The sequence below is a fragment of the Myxocyprinus asiaticus genome, chromosome 11 (genome assembly GCF_019703515.2).
Source record: "Myxocyprinus asiaticus isolate MX2 ecotype Aquarium Trade chromosome 11, UBuf_Myxa_2, whole genome shotgun sequence".
NCBI lineage: Eukaryota > Metazoa > Chordata > Actinopteri > Cypriniformes > Catostomidae > Myxocyprinus > Myxocyprinus asiaticus.
Genome location: NC_059354.1, coordinates 24,267,752 through 24,281,565, shown reverse-complemented (window position 1 = coordinate 24,281,565; position 13,814 = coordinate 24,267,752). Strand labels below are relative to the sequence as shown.

The following is a 13,814-nucleotide window of genomic DNA, read 5'->3' as shown; positions in this document are numbered from 1 at the left end:
TTACTATATTTTGTTTTTATTTAGATCTTTATTACTATAGTGTCATATAGAATCATTTCTGCCCCTAAAACTGAAATTTGTACAGTGCTGTAGGAGTATGCTTGGACTCACAGCTTAGCTCAACTCTGATAAAGTCTTGCATGCCCATGTTCTCCAGAAAGACCCCAGAAGGGGAGGCAGTCTTGAAGTAGAAGGAGACATCAAGGGAGAGCTCTGCCTGTAGGGCAGGGAAGTGCAGACACGAAGCCTCTTGATAAAAAGAAGCAGCATTCCACAAGGACTCTAGCATAGAAGATGTAAGAGACATTTTTGATTAGAAAGTCTGGACAGATTAAATATTAATTTTATACATAGGATTTATCTGTCTGTCTGTCTGTCTGTATCTTTGCTTTTTTATCTCGCTCTTTCTCTCTTACACAACCATCCACCCTGTCATGTATAACAACAGCAATGAAGATGAGTTCACATACTGTCACCAGAACACAGCAGGGGTCCCACGATGTACACGGCTTCAGAGCCCAGTCTATACGTATCACCAACTGCTATCTCCTGTACTGGCAAGTGTTCCTTATAAGAGAGGACACCGGTGTCATTCTCCCTGTAAACAAAAACAGATGCAAAATGTACTAACAATATATGTATTGGCAACAAGATTATACAGAATGTGTCTTTGGATCAAAAAGACTGCAGACAAAAAGTTCTCAAGTTGTACTGCTTCCCAGGTGGACCCAGACATCAAGTGGCAACCCAAAACGTAGTACTAAATTTCTTTATCATGCAAAAGTAAACAAAAATGTCCTTAAAATCAAACTCTGAAATAACCAAAAACTTCACAGGTCCAACAAAATACTATATTAGTAGCACAACATGAGGCAAAATAGGATTGTATGAATAAAGGAAAATTGACACAAAAAGGATTGTCAATAAGAATATAGGAAAACCACTGATATATATAGAACTGGATTGCTCATGACATCATATCAATGAAGCCACTGCGCCACCATACTGATATGCCCAAACATTCCAATGTCCCTATTGACTTAATAGGAAATCATCTAATTTCAGTGAGTAAACATTAGTCATTCAATCACCGATTTTATATCTGAAATCTGCATGTACATCCCTACAACGCAAACGTCCTACATATGTAATTATTTAAAGTCTGAAATTTTTACTGTTTCTTGAAAGCCTGAGCAAGTTATATACAGTATATCTACTGTATATCAAACAGTATCCACCTCTAACAAACTTCATCAGCGAACAGATCAGCTGAATGTTAACAAGTTCACTGAAACTGAGGTAAGATACAAACAGACATTTTCAGACTTATTTACTGTGATTTTTGAAGTGTTTGTTCAGTTATGTTTTTACTAAAAAGTGCCTGGTCACTTGAATAATGAACATGCTCTCTCTCCCTCTATCACACACGCAGCGGGCGCTGAGATTGAGGGAGACAAGCAAAGCAAAGCCGATACAGTTCGACTGGAGGACAATGAATTAAACTGACTTCAGAGAGCACTTCATTGTGAAAATAAGCAAAATCCGGGCATTTAAGGCGATTTAGAAATCCTGGTCTGACTTTTTTAAAGTCCCTTTCGGAGGTAAGGACGTACTGTCACCCTAAACAAGCAGATATTACAGCTTTTCCTACTTACATTACAACTTTTGGACAGTTTTCCTGCTTCCTTTGGTGATCGTTGTGTTGCAGTGATAGACTGAATACCGGGGCAAGCGAATGCTCCGACATTGCGATCCGCATATAGCTTCTCCCTCATAACGAATATTATCCATAACAAGCAAATCAAACATTAAACATGATTGTCAGTAGAGGGCAATTTGCAACTGTCGTATCCACTAATGTTGGGTTCGAGTCCACCTTAGTCATTTCAGAGTCAAGTCCGAGTCATTAAACAATCGAGTCCGAGTTGAAACCGAGTCCAAAAGGGACAGAGTCCATAACAGGCCAAGTCCGAGTGGTCCGAATGAATCTGTTCATGAATCTAAATTAAAATTGTAACCGTAAACTCAACATCTATATTTTAAGCTTATTTTAAACTTCACAACTAAGAAAAACAGTTTGTCAATATAAATGTAGCAAAAACACCTCTGTTGTCTTTCATATATATATTTTATTAGTAGTATCCTGCTGAACATACTTCAAAGTGGTTTCAGAATGAAAGCATATGCTTTAAGTGTATTGTAGGGCTTTACTGGTTGTTTAGATCAGTGTTACTATCAGAAATAATTGGTAATTATTTCTGTAGTTATTAATCAATATTTAAATTAATTAATTGGATCTAACTCATTAAAACCTCATATGGGACTCCAGTAAATGTAGTGTGCTACGTTTAGGAGCAAGTTTGGTTATTAGCAATAATTAATAATTATCAAAGATAATTATTAATTACAAAAATCAATAGAACATTGATGAGAATCAATGTTAGCTTTTTTTAATCCTTTAAAATCAACACTTATCAAAGATAATCGTTAATTGTTAACATCGATGAAACATTAATTACAATTAACACTAGCTTACTGATCATTCAAATTCAATCAAAGATAATTATCAATTATCAAAAATCAATAGAATATTAATAAGGATTAACATTGACGGGGCACCACCCTGAAATCAGGGACTAATAACCGAATATCAAAACAGCCTCAATATTAGATTGTTTTCTTAGGAAAATCGACATCCGAAGAATATCGATTTTCGGGAAAAAAAACAATGAATGAAGGTTTGAATCCGAGCACTGACATCCCGTCAGCATGACACAGGCGTATGCAAAACAAACCAAAACACTTCTCTTTGTAATATAAACAAAGTTTATTTATGCAGTAATATCAATTAATAATTAATACAATGCAGTCAATAAACTTCCGACTTACAACTACAAACTAAACAGTGATATGATTAGATATGGAAATAAAAATAATCCTATAACACATAAGGTGTGTGTGTGACGGTGTGTGTGTGTGTGTCAGTGTGGTTAGTGAGAGAGAGAGAGAGAGAGAGAGAGAGAGAGAGAGAGAGATTAAGTGACAGCCCGAAAGCTGATTTCGCGATAGCTGGAGATAAAGCAGCCGTGTTCATCACTCAGAGACGCGGTTTTACGAGCGGGGCTCGTAAAAGTCCCTTGTTATTTGACTCTTTAATGGATGAACTCAGTTGCTGTCTCACCCACGATGGCGAAAATGCACAACAGTCCAATTTGGTTGGACCACAATACAGCAAAACAAATTCGTGATAATTAATACCCTGAGTATTAATAATTAGCGGACATGGCGATCCGTAGACTGTACAAGCAAAATCCTTGAAACACAAGAATAACACACTATAATATTCTATCTCTGCCCAGACGTAAACCTCTTACTTGAATCGCATGAGGACACAGGTAGAATGTGTTTTCCTCCGTCATTTAACTTTGACCCGGTTCCTTGAGGCTCGGGTGATGACGGGGGCCGTTTCCTTGCGCTGTCGGCGGGCGGTACGGCTGTTGATTCTCGGCGGGCTGGCGGAGAACTCAGAAATGTCGAATTGATTGAAGATGTAAGAGAAATCTTTAATCTCTTCACTTCTGTAGGCCAACGGATGGAGATGCGAATTGCTCGGCGGTCTCCTTCGGATCCGTTAGAGTGTTCGGTTGAACAGAGTAATCTCAACTCGTCCAGCGAGATGGAGATTGTATGGCTACAGTTTCAAGTCGGACATTACTTCCTTAAGCCACGAGGTTGCACCGGAGAGCAGCAAAAAGCTACGTCCGTATTCGGTGAACTAAGTCGCTGGAAGCAACTTTGGAAGCATTTCAGAATTATTTGAAGTCCTGATGATGTCATGTTTGAGGGACGTTCTGTGGTGTGCCTCATCCAATAGGAGTTGAGAGCTCGATCCTTTAGAGGGCAAGGCTTCATGGATCTGTAGTCTGTTTTGGACTCCCTTTGTTTGATTTTGGCGCGATTTTTGTCAGTAAAATTTACGACTTAGAAGGAGGGGGCTTGAGGAATGTTTTTTATGACTGTTAGGCCTGCCTTTGTCTTCTATCTGAATACATGAGGCCCAACAGTATGAAGACAAAACTGTCCTTCAAAACACATCTTATTGCATTCTGTTGACATTTCAATTATTTGTTGCTTTTTGAAATTTTGAAATTTACCTATTTCCAATGAGAAAATGGGTGAATTTGTGTCTTTTCGTTCACAAAGTAAAAAAACAACAACATATGAATCCAAATGAACATGTACTGTATTTATACTAAAGTAATATTCAAAGCCGTGCTGGTCCATAATGGTAACAAGTACCCGTCTCTTCCCCTGGCTCACTCGGTGCACCTCAAAAAGGATTACAACAGCATCAAGACCTTGCTGGATGCCTTGAAGTATTATGAGTACAGCTGGGAGGTCATAGGAGACTTCAAAATGGTGGCATTCCTGAATGGTTTCCATGGAGGTTTGACCAAGTTTCCCTGCTATCTTTGCCTTTGGGACAGCAGGGACACCAAGGCGCACTACCACAGGCGTGACCGGCCACATCGGACCGAGCTCTCTGTGGGGAGTAACAACGTCAAGTGGGAGCCACTGGTGGACCCCCGGAAGGTGCTGATGCTACCACTGCACATTAAATTGGGCCTTATGAAACAATTTGTCAGAGCTCTAGATAAGGAGTCGACAGCCTTCAAGTACCTTCAAGACTTCTTCCCTAAGCTGTCTGAGGCAAAGGTCAAAGCCGGTGCCTTTGTCGGACCACAGACAAAGAAGGATTTTGCAATTCATATGTTGTTTTTTTCTGACTTTATGTGAACGAAAAGACACAAATTCGCCCGTTTTCTCATTGGAAATAGGTAAATTTCAAAATATCACTGTCCTGGTCACAAAAGCAAAGTTTGTGGGGAATAATAGCCATTTTCCATACTTTTGAGGCATAAGCAATTAGGAAATAACACTTACTACCCAGGAACAAAAATTGTGTTACATAGTGTAATATTAGGGCCATGTCATCACGGACATGATTTTCTAGTTAATTTGCGGGAATTTGCACAATGCAGGGCAGTTCTTTGTGCTGCTTGTGTACCTAAATCCCTGATGCGTCCGTGTGCATCTCGCAGCAGCTGCCGCAGAAGATAAAAATTATATTTACTGATATTTGCTTGAGCGGCAGCTGCGTTGGTCTGCAATCAATCTGAAATCTTTAAATACTAACCAAAGAAAATTTCATTGAGCTCTTCTTTAACCGTAAAAACATGGAGAATAATTTTTAGTCATAAATTTAGCAGAATTGTCCTTCAAAAGTGTCAGAGATGTAGGCAAAAAAAACAAAAAAAAAACAAAAAACAAAAAAGACACAGTAAGTTGTAAGTGCATAAGTTACATGGTGGTTTAAATAAAAACAAATAAATAATGTCATAACCAACTAAATTCATCTTGTAACATGAAGTTTAGCTTCATACACAAACTCTGTCATCGAATAATACATTTATAGTCTATAATTAAATTATAAACAAAACATTTCACTGCCCAAAATATCCTTATATTTTATTGTGCATGGTTGAATGTTGTGAATGGTGGACATTTTAAGCAGCTCGTCAATGCTTTGAAATATAGTCAATCAATAATAAATAGGTGCTGTTTATCTGTTTAAAGTTGCTGTCTGCTTTAGCAATAACGCTTTTTTCTCTGACTATTTAAAAAGTTACACAGTTAATTCATCAAGCTATTACGGACGAGTTTAAGCTGACAACACTGTGTGGACAACAAGAGACTATAGAATCCTTCATGTGTAGATACATTACACATACAAATATTTAATATCCAATATTAATACTATTTTTATATATTTTTATTTTGATATGCAGTTTTTAATAAACTGTGAGAGACATGATGTGGGTGACTTGACTCAGTGAAGTTCTTGATTTTATGTTTTGAACCAAGATGAAACCGCAATGCGAGCACCGTCTTGGCTGCACAAACGGCACATGCAATTTTACCAGTTGTCAGGTCCCGTGTCGAGTGAAACTGCCTTGTTTAGTTTCTGTTACATTGGATAGATACCCGTCTTTATGCTTTCGTTATGCCAGCCACCTCGGTAGTCGATGATATCCAGTAGTCTCTGTAGTAACATTCAAGCGTATTGGTTGACTGATGTGTGTGCTGTGCACGTGCTTGCTTAACCAGTGAAACAACTCTAGCTATGTCTACAACTTCAGGGGCTAATACAGCAGCATGCAGACAGAGATGTGTTCATTAATTTCTGTTTTGTTATTTATTTTTTTCATTGCATCACAAATGTCATGGACTCTGAAAAAATCCCAAAGGCTCGAATCCGAGTCAAATCAGAGTAAAAATGCATCTGAGTCCGTGACAAGTCCAAGTCCATTAAAACTGGACTCGTGACTCGGACTCAAGTCCGAGTCCAAACTCGAGTACCCCAACTCTAGTATCCGCGGGTCGGAGATGGTGAAACGGGGGTGTTCCCTATCTGTCACTCACTCGATGTTGTGTCAATGTAGTGACACTAGGGGTCACTCTTGGGAGCCCCAAACCCCTCTGCTTTTTCGAAAAAAGGCTAATGAGAATTGGCGAGTGGAATTTGCATGCCACTCCCCCGGACATATGGGTATAAAAGGAGCTGGTATGCAACCACTCATTCAGATTTTCTCTTCGGAGTAGAGCGGTTCTACTCATTGAAGCTGAATTCATCCACAAAGTTCATTCACCTCATCTGCTGGATTCTACGGCGCATTTCAGCGGCTTCTCCCCCTCTGCACCCATGGAGTGCAGAGAATGCCCCTGGGCGCTTCAGCAGAACAACTAAAAGAGTATATTCTAAAAAGAGTATATTTTCTTTCTAAAAGAGTGGCACACACGGAACGTCTTTTTAAAGATGCCTTTCTGTTTGTGTGTTATTCCTGGTTGCGGTCGTTATCTCTCTGCTTCTGACAGCCACGATCACTGTCTTACGTGTCACACGGAGACATTGTTCGTGGATGGGTCTTGTCCTCATTGCGAGAACATGACCATGGCAACGTTGCGGTCGCAGCTTGCATTCGTAAGAAAGCAAGCCACCCCAGCGGCTCCCCGCCTCGGTCCTTTACCTAAAGGTTTGAGGCCGTGCCGGTTAGCACTGGGGGTGATTTGGGGACCTCAATGGGACCACCTCTGCCAGGTATCCCCCCACGGACCTCCAATTCCCCAGCACGCTCGCTTGCCTCAGTTGGGCGCTCGGACAAGATCACCGGCTCGTCTCAGGGCGAGTTCGACCTCTCGTTCGGAGCCCGGGAAGAAGACGAGTTATCGTCCAGTCAGTCGCAGAGGCTTCGACTGAGCTTCCTCCTTCGGGAATGGTCGCCCAGTCCCAGGCTGACGTGGAAATGATGGACATGCTTTCCTGGGCGGCCTCGAGCGTCAGGCTAGAGTGGAACCCTCCACTCTCCCTTGAACCCTTACAGCTCGACAATTGGTTCCTGGGCTCGGGGCACCGCCCACAGCCACGCCCCACCCCCGTACCTTTCTTCCCGGAAGTGCATGAGGAGTTGACAAGATCGTGGGAGGCACCTTTTACTGCCCGGTCTCGGTCTTTCAGCTCCCCCACTTTTGCTACACTCGATGGCGGAGTGGCCAGGGGTTATTCGGTGATCCCCCAGGTAGATAAGGCGCTCGTGATGCACTTGTGTCCGCAGAGCACCACCACCTGGTGCGGGCGCCCGAAGCTCCCTTCCAGGGCCTGTAGGTTTATGTCGTCCCTGATGGCTAAGGCCTTCGGTGCCGCTGGACAAGCCGCATCCACCCTGCACGCCATGGATCTCTTGCAAGTACACCAAGCCAAGGCACTAAAAGAACTGCACGAGGGTAGTTCTGACCCGTGATTGATGCAGGAACTGCGCTCGGCGACCGACCTCGCTCTCCAGGTGACAAAGGTCACGCCGTGGTCTCTCGGGCAGGCAATGTCCACCCTGGTGGTCCAGGAGCGCCAAATTTGGCTCAACTTGGTTGAGATGCGAGAGGCTGACAAGGCACGGTTCCTTGACGCCCCCATCTCCCAGGTTGGCCTATTCGGCCAACTTTGCCCATTCGGCCAACTTTGCCCAGCAGTTCTCGGCGGTGAAGCTGCAGACAGAGGCCATAAAACACATCCTGCCCCGGCGCTGCTCAAGACCCCACACCCCATCTACTCCTCACCAAGTGCGACATCCTGCAACAACAACACTGGCTCCACCGCAGACCGCCCCGTGCCCCGGCGTGGAGCCCAGCGCAGGTAGCAGATGCCACCTGTCTCACGGCCGGCTGCTAAGAACCCGAGGAAGGCTTCAAAGCGCCACTGAGACGGGCGATCCAGGGGCAAGGAGACCCACTTCTCTGGAGCTGGTGAGCAGACCACTCCATCCCCTGGTGGAGGGCCGGGAGGAGAATCTTTTGTTTCGTTTTAATTTAATTTCACTGCAAGAGGCTGCAGTACCCAAAAATTCAACAAAAGAGTGGTTTTCTTGTTCCCTGGGTCACATGTCCGGTGTGCACGGCCATCGTCACGACCACCGTCCACCGTCCCATCTTTGCAGGTATGTGCGCCCAGCTGTAGCACAAACACGCCCACATGGGATTGGGTCCGGTGGACTACGTGGGACGAGACTCCTCCTCCCCCCTCCTTGGCCAATATTATGGTGGGCGGCAGGAGCCAGGTAAGTGCTTCGATGTCCCTGGACTCAGCACGGCCACGGGGCTTGAATCCCCTTGACATGGCACCTCGAGCTCCACCCCGCCACGAGGCCCCACCTGCCGGTACGACGGACATGAGCATTCCCTTGGTCCCCCTCGCCCGGAGTTTGGGTGTGTGGCTCGCGCTTTCCAACCCGTCGCGATGGCTGACCCGGACCGTCTGACTCGGCTACGTGATTCAGTTTGCCAGGCGAGAACGCTGCTAACTTGCGTGCGGAGATCGCTACCCTTCTGCGCAAGGGCACGATAGAGCCTGTCCCTTCAGCCGAGATTAAGAAAGGGTTCTACTTCATTGTACAGAGGAAAGTCAGTGGGTTGCGACCAATCTTGGACCTGCGAGTACTGAACCGGGCTTTGCACAGACTCCCGTTCAAGATGCTGACACAAAAACGCATTCTAGCGAGCGTCCGGCATCAAGATTAGTTTGCGGCGGTAGACCTGAAGGACGCATACTTCCACATCTCAGTCTTACCAGCTTTACGCATCTATTTGGATCACATGCAGAGCCTTAGAAGCTCCGAGCAGCTCTTTGTCTGCTTTGGTGGACAGCGGAAAGGAAGCGCTGTCTCCAAACAGAGGATCGACCACTTGGTCATTGACGCCATCGCGATGGCATATCAGGCTTAGGATGTGCCACCCCCTGCGGGGTTACGAGCCCACAGCCTCTTTGGCAGACATCTGCAGAGCAGCAGGCTGGGCAACACCCAACACCTTTGTGAGGTTCTACAATCTCCGGGTTGAGCTGGTCTCGTCCCGTGTATTGACAGGCAGGAGCAGGTAAGTTCTGGGACAACTGGCTGAGTGTACTCCTTGCACATAGCGCCTTTCTCCTCCCTTGAGGTGAAGATGTGTGCTCGACTCCCAGTCATGTTCACAGACTGTGATCTCTGGATGACTTTCCTCCTTAGCCCTGTGGCAGTTGAGTTTGCGGAGAAACTCGCTGACCCGCCCAGTATGTGCGCCAATGAGCCCCTGTACTGAGGTAGGTGCACATGTGCTGGTTCCCCGAAGGCGACCCCATGTGATATCTTCCGCAAAATCGTTTCCCTGTCAGCAAACTGCATCTTTCTTGGGCAGAGGCCCCACTGCCCCCGGTCACCATGATGTGTAGAAACTCCTCTCCCTTCGGGTAGGACCTACTATGGGACCTCTCCACATGACATTTTCCGACAAGATTCGGTAAGACCATGTGACATATTCCACTCAAAATACCCCCGTCTTTTTGGGCGGGGTGTGGTCTCCGTGGTGTCTTCCCCTTGGGAGGGACACCCCCCGATGCAGACACTTATGGCTCCCAGTCAGTTAACAAATTCCACTCTTTTTGGGGAGAAAAGAGAGGGAAAGAGGCCTCGGCTGGGCTAGCCCGTCCCTATTGTTGGGCAGTCGACTTGTTCCTGATGGTCCGTTCGACGCTCATAAGAGCGTTGGGGGAGGTTACGTGGCGGCCTGGTGCCCTGGCTATGAGGCACACAGCAGTCTGCCCGTCACACACCGCCAGTTCACGTAACACAGTTCAGCTAGTTGTGGCATTTTGTATAGGGACCCCTAGTGTCACTACATCGACACAACGTTGTGTGAGTGACAGATAGGGAATGTCATGGTTACTTTTGTAACTTTCGTTCCCTGATGGAGGGAAAGAGATGTTGTGTTCCTCTTGCCACAATGCTGAATTACTCGCTGAAATGGCCGGGACCTGGTCTCGGCTCCTCAGCACAAAACCTGAATGAGTGGTTGCATACCAGCTCCTTTTATACCCATATGTCCGGGGGAGTGGCATGCAAATTCCACTTGCCAATTCTCATTGGCCTTTTTTCAAAAAAGCAGAGGTGTTTGGGGCTCCCAAGTGTGACCCCTAGTGTCACTACATCAACACAACATCTCGTTCCCTCCATCAGGGAACGGAGGATACAAAAGTAACCAGGACGTTTCCTCCTGTCAGTCATTGACACTCTATGAAAAGTTGGGCATACTAAGATGGCTGCTCAAACACTTCCGGTGGCTTCACCTCCTGCTGGCAGTTTAACGTTGCATCAGCGATCCAGTTCTATAAATATATATCAGTGAGGAAAACTGACAATTTTGTAAATGCAAAAACAATGCATACCTCTTTTTTTCCGCAGCCTAATATATAGAACAAACACAGGGCTGAATATCATATTACCAAGTGACAGGTGAATTTCCACCAAAATACTATAGAATTCGACTGGATGCAAAACCTTTGACATCAACAACAAAAGATATGGAGAGTGTTTTCTCCACCCTTCTAAAAGATGATAAGCCTATTTATTTTGCTATCCTAGCTATGCATGATTATATGGTTAATTGCATTTTATTATTTGCATTTAGCATTGTCTATTAGAACACATTAGTGACCCATTTTGAGTCGTGAACCAGAAAATGAGAACCACTGAAATAGGCAATGTGAGTAAATATGGTGCATCTCTGTAATCTAGCAGATATGAGTTACATTTGCCTTGTTACCATGACACTCTGTCTGCATCACAGTTGCAAATGTAGTTAATGTCAGCACAGTTCTCTTCCAGACCGCAGGAGCACTGCTGCACCTCTGGCTGGAATCCCCCCCAGTACGTCCTCTTCTCTCCTCTGCGGTCCACCCACCAGGACAAAGCGGTGCCATCTGCAAAAACACCAGACATATTAAATCCTCAAGATCTTAAGCTTATTTTAATGTAATAAAACTGAGTACTGTAGTTCTTGTTGTTCTTGTTGATCACAATAAAAAAAAAAGGTATAATTCACCCAGTAACCAGTCACTTTCATTGCATGGAAAAACATGATAGTATGGGATTAGAACAACATGATAGTGAGTAAATTACAGAATTTTCATTTTTGGGTCCTATTAGAACAGGTTAACTGATCCAAGCATTACTTTCTGTTTCTTTTTTCCATGAGAGTAATTACTTCATCATGATGCCATTGCTACCTGTCAAATGTGCTAACTTTGATTTGTGCATGTGAGTTTGCGCTTTTAAGCTTAGGCTTCTTTTTTAATTAATGGCTTAATTTAGAGCACTCAAATCAAAACACTTGTGATAAAGTGTGGTAATAATGGCTCTCAATAAATCTTTGGTCTGCATTGCATATTAATTCCAAAAGGAATTTAATCTGGCCAGTAATTACGATTTTAGCCTGGGATAACTGCCAGACTGGAAATAAAAAAGCTTGACTTTGTGCCTTTATTATTGGCTAGCTGATGAACCACAAGAAGTCTGCAACTTAATTAAAAATGTGACATTTTGAAATAAACATTTCAGCTATTGATCAAATGCTTGCATTTGTTTATTGAGAGCTGTCTCCTGACTGTGAGCGAGAGTGAGAGAGATTACACATGTGATATGCTATACTAATTATTCACTGTCACCTCCAAACTGAGAAGAGGAACACTTTGCCAGACTTGACAAAGACCCTCCAGATAAAGAATTTAACATACACTCTCCTTCTCTCTATCAAACAACTATAATGGAAATCATGCACAAAATTGGATTTTGTACCACTTAACATCTGATTTCCTTTCTGAGCAAAGGCCCAAAATTTGTTGATGGCAACTGCTATAATAATTCAAAAACAGTTTTCAAATATGAACTCTTGAGCATTTAAAAAGTAGTAATAATAATAATAATAATAATAATAAACTCCCAACATTACCTTACTAAACTTAAAATCAATAAAATGCCTTGGATCTGGTAGGAGACACACACATGACATATTTAACTCAAATAATTAGGTTTTCTTGTGGAGAACGTCATGGTTACTGGTGTAACCTCCGTTCCCTGATGGAGGGAACGAGACGTTGGTGTCGATGTAGTGACACTAGGGGTCACTCTTGGGAGCCCGAGACACCTCTGGTCTTTGATAAAAGGCCAATGAAAATTGGCGAGTGGTATTTGCATGCCACTCCCCCGGACATACGGGTATAAAAGGAGCTGGTATGCAACCACTCATTCAGGTTTTATGCTGAGGAGCCGATATAAGGTCCGGCCATTTCAGCGGGTAGTTCAGCGTTGTGGCAGGAGGGACCAACGTCTCGTTCCCTCCATCAGGGAACGGAGGTTACACCAGTAACCATGACGTTCCCTATCTGTCACTCACTCGACGTTGGTGTCGATGTAGTGACACTAGGGGTCCCTATACAAAACGCCACAAGGCTGAACTGTGTTACGTGAACTGGCGGTGTGTGGTGGGCAGACTTGCTGTGTGCCTCATAGCCAGCACACCAGGTCAACACGTAACCTCCCCCAACACAGTTATGAGTGTCGAACGGCCCTTTTTGGGGACAAGTCGACTACCCAGAGATAGAGACAGGCTTAACCCAGTCATGGCCTCTTTCCCCTTCTCTTTTTCCACTCCCTAAAAAGAAGGGGGATTATCCGACTGGGCCGCCAGGTCTAGTCGGGGGGTGTCCCTCCCAAGGGGAGGACACCGCGGAGACCACACCTCGCCCCAAGAAAGGGGGGATATTTAAGTGGAAGAATACATCACATGGTCTTTCCAACCATGTGGAGAGCCTTCAAGGTAGATCCTACCCAATGGGGGAGGAGTTACTACAACATGGAGACTGAGGGGCTCTGCCCAAGGAAGACGCAGTTTGCCAGTAGGGAAACGAACTAGCGGAAGATATAGATCGCATGGGGTTAGCCTTACAGGGAACCGCCACATGCGGAGCACCTACCCCAGAACCGGGCTCTTAGTTAGCGCGTGTACTGGGCCAGCAGCGAGTCTCTCCGAAAACTCGACTGCCACAGGGCTCGGAGGAAGTCAACCAGGGAACAACTTTTGTGAACACTACTGGGAATTAACAGCGCACGTCTTCAGCTCAAAAGGAGGTGGAAGGCGCTATGTGCAAGCGATACACCCAGCCGGCTATCCTGGGCTTATCCGCTTGTGTTGCGTGCCACTACCTGGGACCAAACCGGTTCCACCCGGAGGTTGTAAACCTTGCAAAGGTGTTGGGTGTTGCCCAGCCCGCTGCTCTGCAATGTCTGTTAGAGAGGCACCTCTGGCCAGGGCCCAAGAAGCCGCTACACAACAGGTAGAATGGGCTCGTAGCCCTACCGGGGGCGGCATGTTTTGGGGCGAGACATGCCATA

At 44.8% G+C, this 13,814-nt stretch overlaps 1 protein-coding gene across 1 annotated transcript in view; it reads right to left on the bottom strand.

Annotated features, from left to right (window-relative positions):
• The window catches only part of LOC127447843 (contactin-associated protein-like 5), a 167,211-nt gene that overhangs the window by 41,702 nt on the left and 111,695 nt on the right, over positions 1 to 13,814 (bottom strand). The window contains exons 14-16 of the mRNA XM_051709940.1: positions 11,188 to 11,344; positions 471 to 598; positions 112 to 282 (exon numbers count right to left, since the gene is read on the bottom strand). Of these exons, the coding sequence (XP_051565900.1) occupies positions 112 to 282; positions 471 to 598; positions 11,188 to 11,344 (456 nt within the window). The remainder of the gene's footprint in view (positions 1 to 111; positions 283 to 470; positions 599 to 11,187; positions 11,345 to 13,814) is intronic.